The sequence below is a fragment of the Choloepus didactylus genome, chromosome 4 (assembly GCF_015220235.1).
Source record: "Choloepus didactylus isolate mChoDid1 chromosome 4, mChoDid1.pri, whole genome shotgun sequence".
NCBI lineage: Eukaryota > Metazoa > Chordata > Mammalia > Pilosa > Megalonychidae > Choloepus > Choloepus didactylus.
The window spans coordinates 129,382,722-129,401,163 of record NC_051310.1 but is presented as its reverse complement, the minus strand read 5'-3'; the positions used below and the strand labels follow the sequence as shown (position 1 = coordinate 129,401,163).

At 37.8% G+C, this 18,442-nt stretch overlaps 1 protein-coding gene and 2 pseudogenes across 1 annotated transcript; 1 reads left to right on the top strand and 2 right to left on the bottom strand.

Moving 5' to 3' along the window:
• Nucleotides 1–6,568: 6,568 nt before the first annotated feature.
• Nucleotides 6,569–9,216, bottom strand: LOC119532795 (annotated as a pseudogene).
• A 4,909-nt stretch (nucleotides 9,217–14,125) lies between these two features.
• On the bottom strand, nucleotides 14,126–18,153 carry LOC119532014 (mitogen-activated protein kinase 6). Its single transcript, XM_037833975.1, has one exon. It carries the CDS (start codon nucleotides 17,424–17,426, stop codon nucleotides 15,258–15,260), a length of 2,169 nt encoding a protein of 722 aa, XP_037689903.1. The 5' UTR covers nucleotides 17,427–18,153; the 3' UTR covers nucleotides 14,126–15,257.
• LOC119532794 overlaps nucleotides 17,803–18,442 on the top strand; it is a 53,755-nt pseudogene continuing 53,115 nt past the window's right edge.

Here is an 18,442-nt window from a genome sequence, read left to right as displayed (position 1 = left end):
TCCTTTTTATTTCTGTGGGGATAGTAGTGATGTCCCCCTTCTCATTTCTGATTTTATTTTTTTCCTCTTCTCACTTTTTCTTGTCAGTCTTAATTGTCAACTTTATTGATCTTCTCAAAGAGCCAACTTTTGTTTTTGCTAACTCTATTGTTTCTTAAATCTCAATATCATATATTTTTGCTCTAATTTTTGTTATGTATTTCCTTCTGCTGGCTTTGGGGTTACTTTGCTATTCTTTTTTGAGTTCCTCCAGGTGTATGGTTAGGTCTTTGATTTTAGCTCTCCTTTTTTAATGTAGGTGTTTAGGGCTATAAATTTTCCTTCAACACTTCCTTCTCTGCATCCCTTAAGTTTTTTTAATGTAATTTTATTTAGATATATTCATATAACATAACAATCCTTCAAAGTGTACAGTCAATTGTTCATAGTATCATCATATAGTTGTGCATTGATCACCACAATCAGTCTTTGAACATTTTCATTACTCCAAAAAATAAAATAAAATTTAGAATAAAAAAGAACATCTAAAACATTATATTCCCCTGCTCCCCCATTGTTCATTTACTTTTTTTCACACTCATTCATTGTTTTTTTAACTTTATCAAAAAATTAAAACCAAACAATAAAAAGAAACATTTCAAACAATACCAAAACAAAGGAATAAGAAAAAATAAATAACCTAAAATAACTACATTTCCTCAAACTTGTTCCTACCATACCCCCCAGAAATTAATAAACCATAGTCGTTCCTGAGCATCCCCATAACATTGAGTTTACCCTCCATAACTTACCTGTTCTTATTAGATTATCGTTCCCCCTTCACTATTTGCTATCACTAGGTCCCCTACATTCTACAATATAAACCATTTATTTTACATTTTTCACATTAGTGGTAACATACAGTCTCTCTTTTTTGTGTCTGGCTTATTTTGCTCAGCATTATGTCTTCAAGGTTCATCTATGTTGTCATATGTTTCACGAGATCGTTCCTTCTTACTGCCACATAGTATTCCATCATGTGTATATACCATATTTTGTTTATCCACTCATCTGTTGAAGGACATTTGGATTGTTTCCATCTCTTGGCAATTGTGAATAATGCTGTTATGAACATTGGTGTGCAAATATTTGTTCATGTCACTGCTTTCAGATCTTCTGCATCCCGTAAGTTTTGATATGCTGTGTTCTCATTTTATTCATCTAAAGATATTTACTGGTTTCCCTTGAAATTCCTTCTATGATCAATTGATTGTTTAGGAGAGTGTTATTCAACTTCCGTGTATTTGTGGATTTTCTAGTTCTTTGCCTGCTAATGATTTCCAGCTTCATTCTATTATGATCAGAGGAGATGCTTTGTATGATTTCAGTCTTTCAAAATTTATGGCTATGTTTTGTGACCCAAAACATGGTCTATCCTGGAAAATTATCCGTAAGCACTTGAGAAGAATGTATATCCTGCTTTCTGGGGGTGTAATGTTCTGTATATGTCTGTTAGATCTAGCTCATTTATCATATTATTCAAGTTTGCTGTTTCCTTATTGTTCTTCCATCTAAATATTCTATCAATTGATGAGAATGGTGTATTGAAGTCTCCCAGTATTATTGTAGAGGTGTCTATCTCTCCCTTTAGTTTTGCCAGTTCTTGCCTCATATATGTTGGGGCACCATGGCTAAATAACATAAATATTTATGAATGTTATTTATTCTTGGTGGATTGCCCCTTTAATTAATATTTAGTGTTCTTATTTGTCTCTCATAATGGTTGTGCCAGTTTGATATATTGTGTCCCCCAAACACCATTATCTTTGATGTAATCTTGTGTGGGCAGATGTTATCAGTGTTGATTAGATTGTAATTCTTTGAGTGTTTCTTTGGAATGCGCCCCACCCAGCTGTGGGTGATGACTCTGATTGGATAATTTCCATGGAGGCGTGGCCCCACCCATTCAGGATGGGCCTTGATCAGTGGCGCCATATAAATGAGCTGACGGGCAAAGGGAACTCAGTGCAGCTGTGAGTGACATTTTGAAGAGGCGCTACAGCCAAAAGGGATACTTTGAAGAAAGCACAGGAGCTGCAGATGAGAGACAGTTTGAAGACGGCCGTTGAAAGCAGACTCTTGTTCCGGAGAAGCTGAGAGAGGACAAATATCCCAAGTGCAACTAAGAGTGATATTTTTGAGGAACTGCAGCCTAGAGAGGAACGTCCTGGGAGAAAGCCATTTTGAAACCAGAATTTTGGAGCAGATGCCAGCTGCATGACTACCCAGCTAACAGAGGTTTTCTGGACACCATTGGCCATCCTCCAATGAAGGTATCTGATTGCTGATATGTTACCTTGGACACTTTATGGCCTTAAGACTGTAACTGTGTAACCAAATAAACCCCCTTTTATAAAAGCCAATCCATCTCTGGTGTTTTGCATTCCTGCAGCATTAGCAAACTAGAACAACAGTGTTTGACTTAAAGCCTATTTTGTCTGATATTTGTATAGCTACCCCAGGGTTGTTTTTTGTTTTTGTCTTTGTTTCTGTTACTATTTTTTGTTGTTGTTGTTACTATTATGGCATATCTTTTTCCATAATTTCACTTTCAACCCTTTTGTGTTCTTGGGTCTAAGATGAGTCTCTTGTAAACAACATATAGATGTAGCATGTTTTTTAATCTACCTGTCAACCTGGGTCTTTTGATTGGGGAGTTGAATCCATTAACAATCAGTGTTTTTGCTGTAAAGGCAGTAGTTACTTCAGCCATTTTGTCCTTTGGTTTTTATATGTCATATCTTTGTCTCTCTTTTCCTTTATTGCAACCTCCTTTTCTGTGTGGTTGATCTTTTATTATGTATGTGACTGCTCACTTTCTCATTTCTGCTTCTGTAAATTTTAAAAATATGTTCTTTGTAGTTATACTAGGGTTTATATAATGCAACCTAAAACTATAATCTACTGCTATGAAAAAGACACCAACTTAGCTTCAGTAACATTCATGTTCTATGCTCCCATATCCTTCTGTTTCCCCTCTTTGTTGTTTTTTTACTACATTACCACTTTATATTTTGCATGTTCATTAACAGGAAATATGCCTTTTTCTTGTTCAATTGTATTCTGATTCTTATGTGAATTAAAGAGCAGAGTTGTATATTGAAGATACAGTACTGCTGGGTTTTGCATTTACCCTTTTAGTTACTCTTACTGATCATCTTCATTTCTTCACATTGCTCCAAGTCACTCTCTCCTATCTTTTCCCTTCAATGTGCAGAACTCCCTTTAGTAATTCTTGTAGGGCAAGTCTCTTGTTGACAGATATTTTCAGTTTCTGCTTATCTGAATAACTCTCCCTCGTTTTTGAAGAACAGTTTTCCTGGATAAAGAATTTTTTTAATTAAATTCAGTTTTATTGAAATATATTCACATACCATACAATCATCCATGGTGTACAATCAACTGTTCAGAGTACCATCATATAGTCATGCATTCATCACCCCAATCTATTTTTGAACATTTTCCTTACATTAGAAAGAATCAGAATAAGAATGAAAAATAAAAGTAAAAAAGAACACCCAAATCATCCCCCCCCCCAACTCACCCTATTTTTCATTCAATTTTTGTCCCCATTTTTCTACTCATCCATCCAAACACTAGATAGAGGGAGTGTGATCCACAAGGTTTTCACCATCACACTGTCACTCCTTGTAAGCTACATTGTTATACAGTCATCTTCCAGAGTCAGGCTACTGGGTTGGAGTTGGATAGTTTCAGGTATTTACTTCTAGCTATTCCAATACACTAAAACCTAAGAGGTGTTATCTATATAGTGCATAAGATTGTCCACCAGGGTGACCTCTTGACTCCATTTGAAATCTCTCAGCCACTGAAACTTTATTTCATTTCATTTCGCATTCCCCTTTTGGTCAAGAAGATATTCTCAATCCCACAATGCGGGGTCCAGATTCAACCCCAGGAGTTATATCCTGAGTTGCCAGGGAGATTTACACCCCTGGGAGTCAGGTCCCATGTAGGGGGGAGGTCAGTGAGTTCACCTGCCAAGGTGGCTTAGAGAGAGAGACAGAGGGCCACATCTGAGCAACAAAGAGGTACTTGGGGGGAGACTCTTAGGCAGTAACAAGCTTCATAAGGGCAAGTCCCATGATAGAGGGCTCAGCACATCAAACCGCCAGTCCTCAGTGTCTGTGACAACATCAGCTTCAGTACAGGTGAGGAAGTCCAACACTTCTGCACTTTCCCCCAGCTCCTCAGGGGGGCCTTGCAAATATATTTTTATTCTCTGCCGAAATTGCTTTGGAATGTGTCACTGTTTCACTCTAACCTATACAAACATACTATATCTCACTTCTTATTCAAAGTTCCATGTAATTGTGGTGTTTGAACAAACTGACTGTAGAGTTATACTGTTTAGAAAATATAGATCCTGCACCAAATAGACATCTCTTCCCTTGGTCTCACATGGAAGTTGAAGTTTTAAAACAGTCAGTTTTGACCTTTACCCTTTGGCCTGGTTTGCCCTAGTCTTAACCAGATCTGCTTCCTTCATATCACTAATTGAAGTCTGGGCTCTTGTTCAGCTTTTTTTTTTTTTTTTTTTTTAATAGTTGCTGTATGCACTAATACTGACATTCATATCTTCTGAGCTCTAACTCTGGGTTTCAGGTGTCACAGAAATACCCAATGTTCCAGAGACCAGTCAGGTTATATTCTAAGGGATCAGCATCTCAAAGTTTGGACGTAGCCATTACAATTCAGGAATAGAGTTGACTGCTGTAAGAGCTTACAATCTAGGGACCATTACAATAATCATTCCCCTCTTAGGCTGTGTTCTAAGATTCAATTTGGATAAAGAGTTTTTGACTGACAGTTTTTCTTTTTCAATACTTTAAATATATCATACCACTGCCTTCTTGCCTCCATGGTTTCTGATGAGAAATCAGAATTTAGTTTCATCAAGGATCCCCTGTATATGATGAATTGCTTTTCTCTTGCCACTTTCAGGATTCTCTCTTTATCTTTGGCATTTGACATCCTGATTAGTATGTGTCTTGGAGTAGGTTTATTAGTATTTATTCTCTTTGGAAGATGTTACACTTCTTGGGCATGTATATTTAAGTCTTTCATAAGAGTTGGGAAGTTTTCAGCCATTATTTCCTCAAATATTCTTTCTGCCCTTTTCCCTTCTCTTCTCCCTCTGGAACACCCATGACACATTTGTTTCTGTGCTTTGTGCTATCACTCAAATCCCTGAGACATTGCTCATTATTTCCTATTCTTTCTCTATCTGTTCTTCTGGCTGTACTATTTCAGTTACCCTGTCTTCTAGTTCACTTATTCTTTCTTCTGCCTATTCAAATCTGCTGTTATTTGCCTCTCCTGTATTTTTAATCTCTTCTATTGTGACTTTCATCCCCATAATTTGTTATGTTTCTTTTTATACTTTCAAATTCTTCTTTATGGTCACCCAGTGTCATCTTAATATCCTTTATCTCTTTAGGCATATTTTCCTTCATCTCCTTGAATTGATTTAGGAGATTTGTTTGAACATCTTTGATTAGTTGTTCCAACTTCTGAGTCTCCTCTGAAGTTTTAATTTGTTCCCTTGACTGGGCCATATGTTCCTCTTTCTTAGTGCAGCATGTGATTTTTTGCTAATGTCTAGGCATCTGATTCTATTCTGGGTTAACTCTTGTTTTAGTTTGCTAAGGTTGCCAAAATGCAATATTCCAGAAGTGGGTTAGCTTTTCCAATGGGGATTTATTAGCATAAACTTACAGTTCTGAGGTTGTGAGGATGTCTAAATCAAGACATCATCAAGACAATGCTTTCTCCCTGAAGAACAGCTACTGGCAATCCTCAGTTCCTCTGTCACATGACAAGGCACATGGCAGGCCTGCTGCTCTCTCTCTTCTCTCCTTTTTTTTTGTTTTCATCTTCTGGCTTCTCCATCTGTGGCTTTCTTTCTCAGCATCTGTGTCTTTTTTTCCTGTCTTCTGTTTGTTTCTCTTTTCAGCTTCTGTTCTTTCTCTGTCGTTCATCCTCTCATAAAGGACTTCCCCAGAAAGAGGATTAAGACCCAACTGTGACATGCCCCAATTGAAATAACCTGATCTTCTGGGGCCCATAAGGCCTTCAAACCATCACAACTCTGAAAGTCCTTTTCTCCCTCTTTTCTAGGGTTTTATTGTTGATTGACTTTTTGTTAAAGATCATCATTGTTGCTTGGTCTAACTTATTCTAGACCTTTAGAATAACTTGTGTTTTAACTGTTCAGATTTTCTCAGCTCTTCTTCACCTGATTCTTGCCCTGGATATAGTTGAACTTTTAACATTGCCCTTTTGTGCAATTGTTTCACCTCCAGGACAGTACTTCCTTTCTTTGTCCCTTCTCTGGAAATCTTGATCTGTTGTGTTTTGTTTGTTTGTTTTTTGTTTTTTTTTTTGTTTGTTTGTTTGTTTGTTTTATGTAGAAAAGCAATTTATTCCATTATAAGCACTTACACAGTCATGGAGAATAACAGGCCTGCTGGTGAAACAGGTCACCCAAAAGGGAGATGGTCCCAAACTAGGGGTCAAGGACTAATTCCTTAAAAAAAAAAAGCAAACTCATCCTGGATTAATTTAATTTTAAAAATCACCTATTGAGCCATTCTTCTCAACTTAACTGGGAAGTCTACCTCTGGTGTAACCATCAGGTAAAAACATACCTCTTTACAACTCAGTGGTCCCAAGTTTAAAACAACAATTTCACAGGAAAGAAAAAATGGTATTAAACAGTCCAAGAAATACACTAATGAGAAATATATGGGGAAAGAGGAACACATAAAATACAGTTTTTACTTAACTGAAGAAACTGAGAGGAGACTGGTCTATATAGGAAAATGTGCATCCTGGAAAGTCAGGTATGATGAATTTAGGGTAGGAATCTGTATGACTTGAATCCCTCCCCTATTTCTTGAATAAACACTTCTTGCAGTATTATGCTTCATGGCTCAGAGGCCTACCCAACTTGGCTCTATTCCTTATCCACTCTAACCTTAAATGAGTCTGAAAAACTTGGGAATAAAGCATAAGAAAAAAAAATGACCACACATATATATTCCCCTTTCTGTGTCTACTTCAGACCTGGGTTCAATTCTAGAAAATTCCTGAAGAAAATGTAAATATAAGTTTGTGGATTTGCTGAATCAAGTGCCCCAGTTAACATTTAGAAAACACTGAATGTCTGGGCTAATAGCATTGTCAGTGGTAACTATAGAGGCATAGCCAAAGTCTGTGTCTCAAAACCAGTGTTCAGTTGAACTTAGGGTTGAAAGAGAAAAAAGGGGAGTTTAAAATCACAAGTGCAGATATATATAGGATCCTTGTCCTTCTGGATCCACACTTCCATCACGGTTTTTATCATTATAATTGTTCTCTGCTGTGCCAGTTTGGATATATTATGTCCCTCCAAAAGACATGTTTTAATCCAATCTTGTGTGATACTGGGATTAAGTTGTTTCCATGGAGATGTAACCCATCCAACTGTGGGTAATACCTTTGATTAGATTATCTCCAGGGAGATGTGGCTCCACCCATTCAGTGTGGGTCTTCATTAGTTTACTGGAGCCTTATAAGAGCTCAGATAGAAGGAGCTCAATGCTGCAACCAAGAGAGACATTTTGGAGATGGCCATTGAAAGTAGACTTTTGCTAGTCCATAGTTTGCCTGGGAGAAACTAAGAGAACACCCCCAGATACCTAGAGAGAAACATACTGGGAGAAAGTCATTTTGAAAACAGAACCCCAGAGCAGATGCCAGCCACATGCCTGTGGCTTCCCAGCTAACAGAGGGTTTCTGGATACCATTGGTGTTCTTCAGTAAAAGTACCCTATAGTTGATGCCTTTGTTTGGACACTTTTATGGCCTCAGAACTGTAAATTGTAACTTAGTAAATCCCCTTTATATAAGCCAATCCATTTCTGGTATTTTGCATAATGGAAGCATTAGCAAACCAGAACATCTGCCATCTGCCACATTTGCATGATATTGTCTTCTGATACAGAACAAATCACTCAAGGTTCATTGGGATTCCAGGAGAAATCAGATATCTTGGCAGTATGACGACCATGAATAAACAACTCTGGTGGCCCATCTTCTGGAGGTTGTTCCTCTCCAATTTTACTTAAATCCCAGACAGTCAGTCTATGATCAGTACCACTGGAAGCCAAAATAGTGGCTTTCATTGTGAGGTGACCACTGAACCTGGAATATTTCATCCTTATGTGAATCAAAGGAACACAACTTGAGTTTCAGATTTCTCAAATCCCACAAGGCAACAGTCTTGTCAGCTGATTCTGTGGCAAGAATGAACTCACTATAAGGATTGAAAGAATGGCAGTTCACTTCAGCAGTGTGAGCATCAGCTGAATGGCTTGGTTTGGAAGTATTGTTTGACTGAGTATCCCACATCATAAGTTTCTGAGCATCAGCAACTGACCCAAACAGAGACTTATGGAGCAGTTGCCAGGAAACATCTTCTAGTAGAACTGTGTGCCCTATAAAATGGTCTTTGCACCCACCACTTTTCCTTCCTTTATAATGGCACTGATGTTCCATAAGCAGATGATACGGCTATCTGAAGCACTAAGTAAGTGCCCACTGAGATTTGGGCTCCAAGAAAGCCCATAGCCTTTCTTCTGATGTCCACAGATGTGAGTCTGGGTTACACTCTCCAGAAGGGTTGGATTTAGAGAGTGTTTCATATAGTTAAAAACAAGAACATCACTGGATGGAGTCTTTGTTGCCAAGAACATCACTGGGTTGAGTCTTTGTTGCCATAATGCAAGGGTTCTGGGGCATATAAAGGGATTTGTTCACTTCTTCTTCATGGTTAATCTTGATTTCTATTTCAGATTTTCCACTAACTTAGCCAAAACCTCCAAATTCTCCTTTCTCACTGTTGTAACATCACTCATCAGAGCATCATCATTAGGGAGTTGTACACTGGCTACTACAAGGTAGTTTTTTTTCTTCTGATACGTGTGTCCTCAAATGCTGAAATCTTTTCCGTCTGGTCTAGTTACATCCGGAAGCCACTATGCAGTGAAGCAAGGTCCCTCCAGAGAATGGGTCATGACCAAATCATAAAGAAAAGGAATATTCTTTTCCCATATTTTGTACTCCTCGCAGTTCTTCCACTATGTCATCGAGGGCCGCTTCCTTGTCAGCCATGGTGGACAGGTGGTGGGGGAGGGGTAGTGGGGAGGGTGGGCATTCCCAGAGTGGAGCTTTGTGTTTGTTTTTGTACATACTTTTCTTCCCAGCTCCTATGATTTGTTTAAATTCTCTCCCTCACTCAGTGCCCCATTTTCTTTACACTTTTCAGTTCTGGAACCCATCCTATCTTACAGTAGTTCTGTTTAACCCCCTCCTTTTTTTCTCTGTGAGGCTTTCCTGCCTTTGGGTTCTTCCTCATTACAGTATCCCACCCTGGGGAGCCAGATGGGGTCAGTCCAAAAAGGTGGGTCACTGTGTCTTTAGATGTTCCAGCCAAGTGAAACCGAATTGGTCACAACGGTTCTTACCAGCCTTTCTATGGCAGTCTCTCCCCACCAGTCCTTTTGTATGTGGCACTCCTCAGCAGCTTGTGTTCCACCCTGGGTCTCTGCATATATAGGTCCCTGTGCCTGGATATGAGTGGAGTTTTAACTCTGCTTGATTCAGTCTACAATCTCTGTCCACAGTGAGAGGGACCCGGGGCCGTGCTGCCTGTGTGGCTGCCGAGTTGTGTGTAACTGAGTGAGGCAGAGGGAACCAGAAACCGACCAGTGGTCTGAGGTAGACTTCTCCTACCTGAGATTTTTCTGTTTCTTTGATTCAGCATTTGTGGAGTAGTACTTCAGTCTGTACTGTCCTCCAGAGTTCAAAGCAAGTTGAACTGATCCTTTTATTCACTAAATCTCCAGGCAGGCTTTTTCAAAGGATTTTTACATTGCCATACTGATAATGTCACCTCTTTGTAGATCTTATCACAAATTACATATTTATACATTATAAGACCAAAATTACTGATTCATCATTACTTCTTAGACATTTTCCTTTTAGTTCCTGTAGGAAGTTAAATTTGAGCTTAAACAAAAATACAATAATACTATCATTTATATTTACCTATAATTACCTTTACTGGAGATCTTTATTTCTCCATGACTTCAATCTATTTTCTAGTGTTCTTTCCTTTCAACCTGGAGAAATCCCTTTCACATTTCTTGTGCCAGTCTAATGGTGACAAATTCCCTCAGTTTTTGTTAAACTGAGAATGTCTTTATCTCGCCCTCATTTCTAATGCAATTTTATTGAGATATATTCACATGCCATATAATCATCCAAAGCATACAGTCAGTTCACAGTATCATCATATAGTTGTGCATTCATCACCTCAGTTTTTTTGAAAATTTTCGTTACTCCAAAAAATAAAAATAAAGGTAAGAATACAAATAAAAGTAAAAAGGAGCACCCAAAACATCTCATACTCCTTCCCCCACGCTACTATTCATTTACTTTTTGTCCCCCCTTCTTTATTCAGCTGTCCATATACTGGATAAAGGTAGCGTGAGCCGCAGTGTTTTTACAATCACACAGTCATACTGTATAAGCTATCTAGTTATACAATCGTCTTCAAAAATCAAGGATGCTTGATTGCAGTTCAATAGTTTCAGGTATTTACTTCTAGCTGTTCTAATACACTGATAACTAAAAAGGGATATCTATAAAATACACAAGAATAACCTCCAGAATGACCTCTTGACTCCATTTGAAATCTCTCAGCCATTGAAACTTAATTTTGTTTCATTTTTCTTTCCCCTTTTGGTCAAGAAGGCTTTCTCAATCCCATGATGCCAGGTCCAGGCTCATCCTTGGGAGTCAAGGCCCACATTGCAAGGGAGATTTACACCCCTGGGAATTATATCCAGCATAGTGAAGAGGCAGTGAGTTTACCAGCTGAGTGGGCTTAGATACAGGTCACATCTGAGCAACAAAAGAGATTCTCTGGGAGCAACTCTTAGGCACAACTGTAAGTCAGCTTAGCCTCTCCTTTGCATTAACAAGCTTCATAAGGGCAAGTGCCAAGATCAGGGCATGGCCTACTAAAATGTTAGTCCTCAATGCTTGCTAGATTATCAGGAATTCCCCAGGTAGGGAAGTTTAACATTTCCAATTCTTCCCATGTCCCTCAAGGGAGCTTTGCAAATACTTTTTTTATTCTCTGCCCAAATTACTCTGGATGTATCAGGGCTTCATGCTAACCTGTATAAACCAACCAGATCTCACCCCCTACTCAAGGTTCTATGTAATTATGGTGTTTGAATAAACTGACCGTACAAGTTACATTCTATAGCATGCTACAGAAAAATATTGAGTTTTCCACCAAATAAATATTTCTTTCTTTGGTCTCACATAGAAGTTGAAAATTTAAAACACAGTAAATATCATCCTTTCCCCTTTAGTCTAGTTACCAAGACCAATTTTATTCATATCTATAATTAAAGTCTGATCTCTTTTTCAGCTTCTTTAACATTTTTGTATGGGGTAATGCTGACATTCATAGCTTCTGAACTCTGGCTCTTAGTCTCAGGTGTCACACAGATACCCGAAGTTCCAGGGACTGACCAGGTTATACACAAATAATTCATCACCTCAGAATTTAGAAATTACCGTAGCAACTCATGAATAGATGTGACTGATCTAAGAGCTTACAATCTAGGAACCTTTACCATAAGCCTTTCCCTGATAACCTATGCTCTCAGATTCAATTCTGAGTTTGCACATTATAGTTAGTCCATATTAGTGAGGCATTATAATCTTTTCAATTCTGGCTTATTTCACTCAACATACTGTCCTCAAGGCCCATTCACCTAGTTGCACATCTTCATTTCTTTTTGCCACCATTCAATATTCCAATTGAATATATACACCACAGTTCACCATTCAGTTTATCAGTCGATGTACCCTTAGGACACCTCCATCCACTGCAAATCATGCATACTGCCACCATAAACACCAGTGTGCAACATCCATTCATATCCCTACTCTCAGTTCTTCCAAAAATATACCCAATATGAGATTTCAGGACCATATTGCAACTCCATAGTTAGCTTCCTGTGGAACCACCACACTGCCCTCCAGTTGGGCTGCGCCATTCTACTTCCCTACCAACCAGGAATAGGTATGTCCCATTCTACACATTTTCTCCAGCACTTGTATCCCTCTGTTTATTTTTTAAACAATTTTATTCACACACCATACAATTCATTCTAAGAAAACAAGCAATGATTCCTGGCATGTATCACATAGTTATTCATTCACCTCCACAGCCTATATGTGGACATTTCCATTTCTTCCACAAAGAAAGAGGTAAAGAAGAAAAAAATGAAGAATAAAAATATAAAATATAGAAGAAAAATTAAAATAAAACACAATGAAAAGGTCAGACAACAACGCTGCTACCAAGAATCCCATGTCACTTCCTTATAACCCACTCTTATAGACATTTAGCTTTGATAGATTGCCTTTGTTACAATTAATGGAAGCATCTTACAATGTTGCCATTAACTATGGACTCTAGTTTGCATTGATTATATTTTTTCCCTTGTACCATCCAACTTTCAACACCTTGTAATATTGACATTCATTTGTTCTCCCTCTTTTAAAAACACTTTTTATGTTTGTACATTTAATCATCATCATTGACCACTCTTGGTTTCATTAAGTTAAACAATCCCACTCATTATCTTTTGGTGAGATACATTCCTTTAGCCTTCCTCTTTCAACCATACTCACATTCAATCTTTGTTCAGAGTAGTTACAATATTGTGCTACCATCACATAGTATTATGCCATTTCTGGATCTATACAATCAATCCTGTTTACCCTTATGTATTCCTTCAGCATCAAATGTCCAATTTCTAACCTCTTTCTATTTCCTGATAACCTGTGTTATCAACTTTAACTCTCAAATTTTGCTCATCAATGTTAGTTCATATCAGTCAGTCCATAGAGTACCTGTCCTTTTGTTTCTGGCTAATTTTACTCAATGTAATGTCTACTGTTTACCCATTTGACTTTTGGAATTTATATGTCATATTTTATTTTACTTTCCCCCTCTCTCTTTTTACTCTTACTGATAGTCTTCATTTCTACCCTCTTCTCTAAACATCTCTCTCCTGTCTTTTCCAATCTGCCTGTAGTGCTGTCTTTAGTATTTCTTACAGAGCAGGTCTCTTGTTCATAGACTCTCTCAGGATCCGTAAAAATATTTTAAACTCTTCCTCATTTTTGAAGGACTATTTTACCAGATATAGGATTCTTGGTTGGCAATTTTTCTCTTTCAGAATCTTAAATACATCCTGCCACTGCCTTCTTATCTCCATGGTTTCTACTGAGAAATCTGCATGTAGTCTTATCGAGCTTCCTTTGTATGTAATGGATCAATATTCTCTTGCTGCTTTCAGAATTCTCTCGTTGTCTTTGACATTTGTTAGCCTGATTATTAAGTGTCTTGGAGTAGGTCTATTCAAATCTATTCTGTTGGGATATGCTGTTCTTCTTCGATCTGCAATTTTATGTCTTTCATAAGAGATGGGAAATTTTCAGTGATTATTTCCTCCATTATTGTTTCTGCCTCCTTTCCTTTCTCTTCTCCTTCTGAGATACTCATGACTTGTGTATTCATGCGCCTCATATTGTCATTGAATTCCCTGAGACCTTGCTCCTATTTTTCCATTCTTTTCCCTATTTGTTCTTTTTTGTGTAGGATTTCAGGTGTTCTGTTCTCTAGTTCCTGAATCCTTTCTTCTGCCTCTTCAAATCTGCTGTTTATATCTCCATTGTGTTTTTCATCTCTCCTATTGTACCATTTATTCCCTTCAGTTCTGCCAATAGTTTTTTCAAACCTTCAAGTTCTTCCTTATGTTTGCCCAAGGTCTTCATGTCCATCTCTTTTGCCACATTTGTTTTTTTAGCATATTTGTAGCAAATTTGTTTTTTTAGCTTATTTGCTTGAAGATCTTTAATTGGTTGTTTCAACTTCTGTATCTCATTTTTTTTTTTTTTTTTTTTTTTTTTTTTTTTTTTTTTTACATTTAACCTAATTTTATTCATGCTTGCCTTGAGACAGGAAATAGATCATTCAGTAAAAACATACAGTAAAAAGAAAATGTCTTATCATGTACAACTTTTAAACTACAATAATGATGTACCTTAATTACTTCCATGCACACAAGTCTAACATTACAGTTTGTTTTAAAAAATAAACACAATTAAGACTTCTAGGAGAATTTTATAATAAAGTAATTCCTAATTTTTCTTTGTAGATCAAGCACCTCCAAAATACAAATTCCTATACACAGTGAGTGCTTTACTTAAAATGGACACGTAAGTAAATTAAGTACGTGGACAGCCTTAGAATAAGCTGACATTAAATATTCAGCTAGGTAGACAACAAACCATAGTGCCAAATGGAAAAAGTGTATTTGCAAATAAATTTCAAAAACTAAAAGTTAACTTTCTATAATTAAATACAGAAAATATACTGATTTGCTAAAATAAATAAGATGTGATGTATTAACACTTCACTAGAAAGAATGCATACCAGAACATTTATAAACAGTGAATGAATCTTGAGAATAGTTTACTATAATAAACGCTGGCTAAATAGAAGTGCATATTGTGGAGCACTATGGGTGGTATATGTTTTGCCACATACTTTTGTTACCTTGAGGTAGATAACACATGTGTACCAAATTCGGCATTCATTTTCAGTTGCTGCTGGTATCATGTGTTTTAAGAAATGTGTACAGTATGAAAAACTTGAAAATACTCATGAATGAAAAAATGTTTTAGGAAAAAAATAGATATTTCCATGCAATTATGTACAGTCTCACTGTGTAAATTTCAAGGCAAGATTTTTGTTTCCTGTAAAAACAGATCACTGTTCTATGAGAGAATGTTTTTACTTGTCTTAGTGCATTTCTTTTGTCTCTGCCTGCATTGCATTATTTTGCTCTATTTTTTAAATTTTTCTGTGCAAATGACATGCCAGTTAAAATGAAAACTATCTCACATGTAGAAAATCTGGATTTTAAAAACCAAAAACTAATGAAATCCTTACTAAAATGACACAATCTGATTCAAGTAAAAAAAATGACTTAAAACACTAGTAATAAAAAAGGACACAATTCATGAAGAATACAAAGAGAAATGTCTACTGAGTGTTTTTAGTTCAGATGTTTCAGAATGCTGCTGTATGTTTTATGAGGAATTTGAGGGGAAGATTTCATAGCAGAAGGTGTTAATGTGGCCTGTATTGACTTAAGTGGTGACCCAACTGGACTGTGAAACTGTGGGATGCCTATGGATTCAAGCTGCTTGTTAAAGAGGAACTCCCCATTGTTGTTCAGAAAGCCTTCCTCATTTCCTCTCTCCCCAAGCTTCCCATCCTCTACTGGCTCAGTTTCTAGCATTTCAGCATCTTCTTTCCTGCTAAAGAACCTGTCCAAGTAACTGGTGTAAGTGTTTTCCTTGTCAATTTGTTCATCCTTCCTTACCTCACAACAAAACTGACTTATGAGAAAACAGTCCTCCCCACCACTCACAAACTGGCTATCCCAAGAAGATTGGTACAAGGCTTCTAATTGAGCCAAATTTGCCATTCCTTTTTCCTCTTTTTCTTGGCTTACTGATTTTGAGATCAAACTTTTCAGTTCTAGTTGGGACACTGAGCTATTCAAGTCATTTAATTTATCAACAACATCAGTAGGCTCATGTTGTGAACTAAGTTGAATAGTTCCCGCAATAAAGGAATCAAAGTCAAATCCCTGATTCTTTTCCCTTTCTTTTTCAGCCAGTTGCTGTGATGCTTCCTCTAGAGCTATCTGGGCTTTAACTAATCCATTCCTTTCACATTTTGACTTGCCTTTCTTATCAGATTTTTCTTTGCTTTGTTCTTTCCAATTGGAAAGATCTATAATAAGCTTGGGTTCATAATAATGATTAACTTCACTCTCTCTCCAAACTAAGTTATCTAAATATGATGATGACCTCATTTTGTAGTTACAAGTATGGCTACACTCCAAATCACAATATTTGTTTTCATGATGATCTTGGTACTGCCAACAAGGATCAGTAGAGTAACTGGTATCAAAAGCTGGATCCTCCAGATACTTTTCCCGATCTCCATCCAAATATTTTCGAGGATCAACTTGTACTTCTTCTTCATCAGTGACATCAGACAGAGCTCTTGGGTCAAGCTGAACTTCTTCAATATCAAAGTTGTTATGAATAGGCCAATCATGCTCTGAAAACTGACAATCATGGTACCTTTCCCAGTTATAAATGTGACTGTGAGTTTCATCCATAAGCAAAATATCATCAACTTCATCTTCAATATGAAAAGGATGACTTGAAATTGGCTCATCCGTTGGAAAAGAATATATGCTCATGTAAGGATGGGAGAGTGCTTTTTCTGCTGTCAACCGATCCATGGGGCTAAATGTCAAAATCTGTTCCAGGAAATCCAGTGCTTCTCGACTAATTCCTGGAAGCAGCTGAGTTAAAGGTTTGTGTGGCTCAGTCATGTCGTTTCTAATGTAAACTGGAATTACGCTGAGAAGCTCCTGTCGATCTTCCTCATGTACAACAGGAATAGATTCTAAAATCAGCTGCATCTGTTCAAGTTCATGTGCACCTGCAAAGAGGGTTTTACCAGTCAGCATTTCAGCAAAGATACAGCCTGCAGCCCACATGTCAATGGCTTTAGTATAATTATTAGGAGAAAGTAAAAGACGTGGAGATCTGTACCATTTAGTAACCAATCCTTCAGAAAGATGACCCTTATGGGAATAATGGGGATCCATGATCCGTGCAAGACCAAAGTCACCTATCTTCAGCACCAAGTCTTCAGTATTAATGAAAAGATTAGCTGGTTTGAGATCTCTGTGCAGTACGTTTGCAGAGTGAATATACTTGAGCCCACGTAGCAGCTGATACATGAAAAGTCTGGCATGCTCCTCCAGTAAAGGGCCCTGCTCCAGCACATTAGCCAAGTCTGTTTCCATGTACTCCTGAACAATGTAAACACTGTTCAGTTCAGTAAGAGAGCCCACGTCATCTGTTAACTGGCTTCCACTGGGACCAAGAATTTCGAACACTTTCACAATGTTATCATGGTCAAGTCTTCTAATAATTTTGATTTCACGTAGAGCATGTTTGACACTCTGGGGATCAGTAAGAACAATTTTCTTGATGGCTACTCTTTTGTCACAGTCATTGTCTACAGCAGAAAAAACCAAGCCATTGCCTCCACAACCCAATGGTTTTAAGTCCATATACCTAGAGCCTAGATCAAAACCATGAATGTTCATGAGACTTTCAAATTTCTCAGCCATTTTGAAACCCTTACTACTGCCTCGTCCTTTCGAACTGTTGAACTTGTGTAAACAAGGAAGAAAACTGGCATCAAAAGGAAAGATCTTTCAAAAAGGGAGAAGAAAAATAATTTTGCTTCCACAGCAAGATGGTTTCTTGATGTTCATTGCATATGCCAACCAGGCTGTTGAGTTCCCCTTAGATTTAAAGCTCAAAATGCTCTACTCATACTGAGAATTAAAAAGATTGCAGTACTCATAGTTCAAGAAAGGGGCAGCAACTCTGCAGACATTTAAAGAAAACACTCAAGAAACTCAAACGGAATGAAATGACATACTATGCACTCAGATTTACTTGTGCTAAACAATTTAACATTTAACAAAAATGTGAATAAATATGCACACAACAGGCTTCTCTGAACATTCTCCTCACAGTGCAGATACATTCAGTGTTGGACTGGTCCTGAGCAGCATCATTCTAAGGTGCTGGTAAGCACTATTTCCGTTTTGCTTCTTTTCTTCCTTTGTTGCTATATATTTCAACAGGAAGCTCTGGCGGCTGCTGGTTAACAGAAGATGTCTTTTGTTAGTGATCAGGTGGCTCCAGCTCACCACAATCACAATCAAAGCTACCGTCCATCTTACTCCGATACAACGAGACTTCTCCGACTCATCAAGAGAGAGCGGGGTCCGCGGACAGCCCCCAGAGTCGGCTCAGGTCTCCGGCTATGCTGGCGGCAGCGGCGTCTCCGAGGTTCTCGCTTTGCCGCAGTCGCCGCCATGTAACCCCGACCCGCTAGAGAGGGCGAGGAAGAGAGGCCCTGTATCTCATTTGAAGTGTAAGTTTTTTCCATTGACTGAACCACTATCTTTGTTTTTTCTAGTATGAATCATAATTTTTTTCTTTTCTAGGCATCTGGTTTCTTTGAAAACACTAATCAGATTTTCCCAGACCAGACAGGGCCAGGTCTCAGAACAAGGGTGAAATCAGTATCAAGTTTCCCTGAGGATGAGACCCAGGAAGTTGTCAGGCTCCC

Excerpts from the sequence above, each read along its gene's own strand:
- LOC119532014 (XM_037833975.1), bottom strand. The coding sequence starts at position 17,426 with ATGGCTGAGAAATTTGAAAGTCTCATGAACATTCATGGTTTTGATCTA.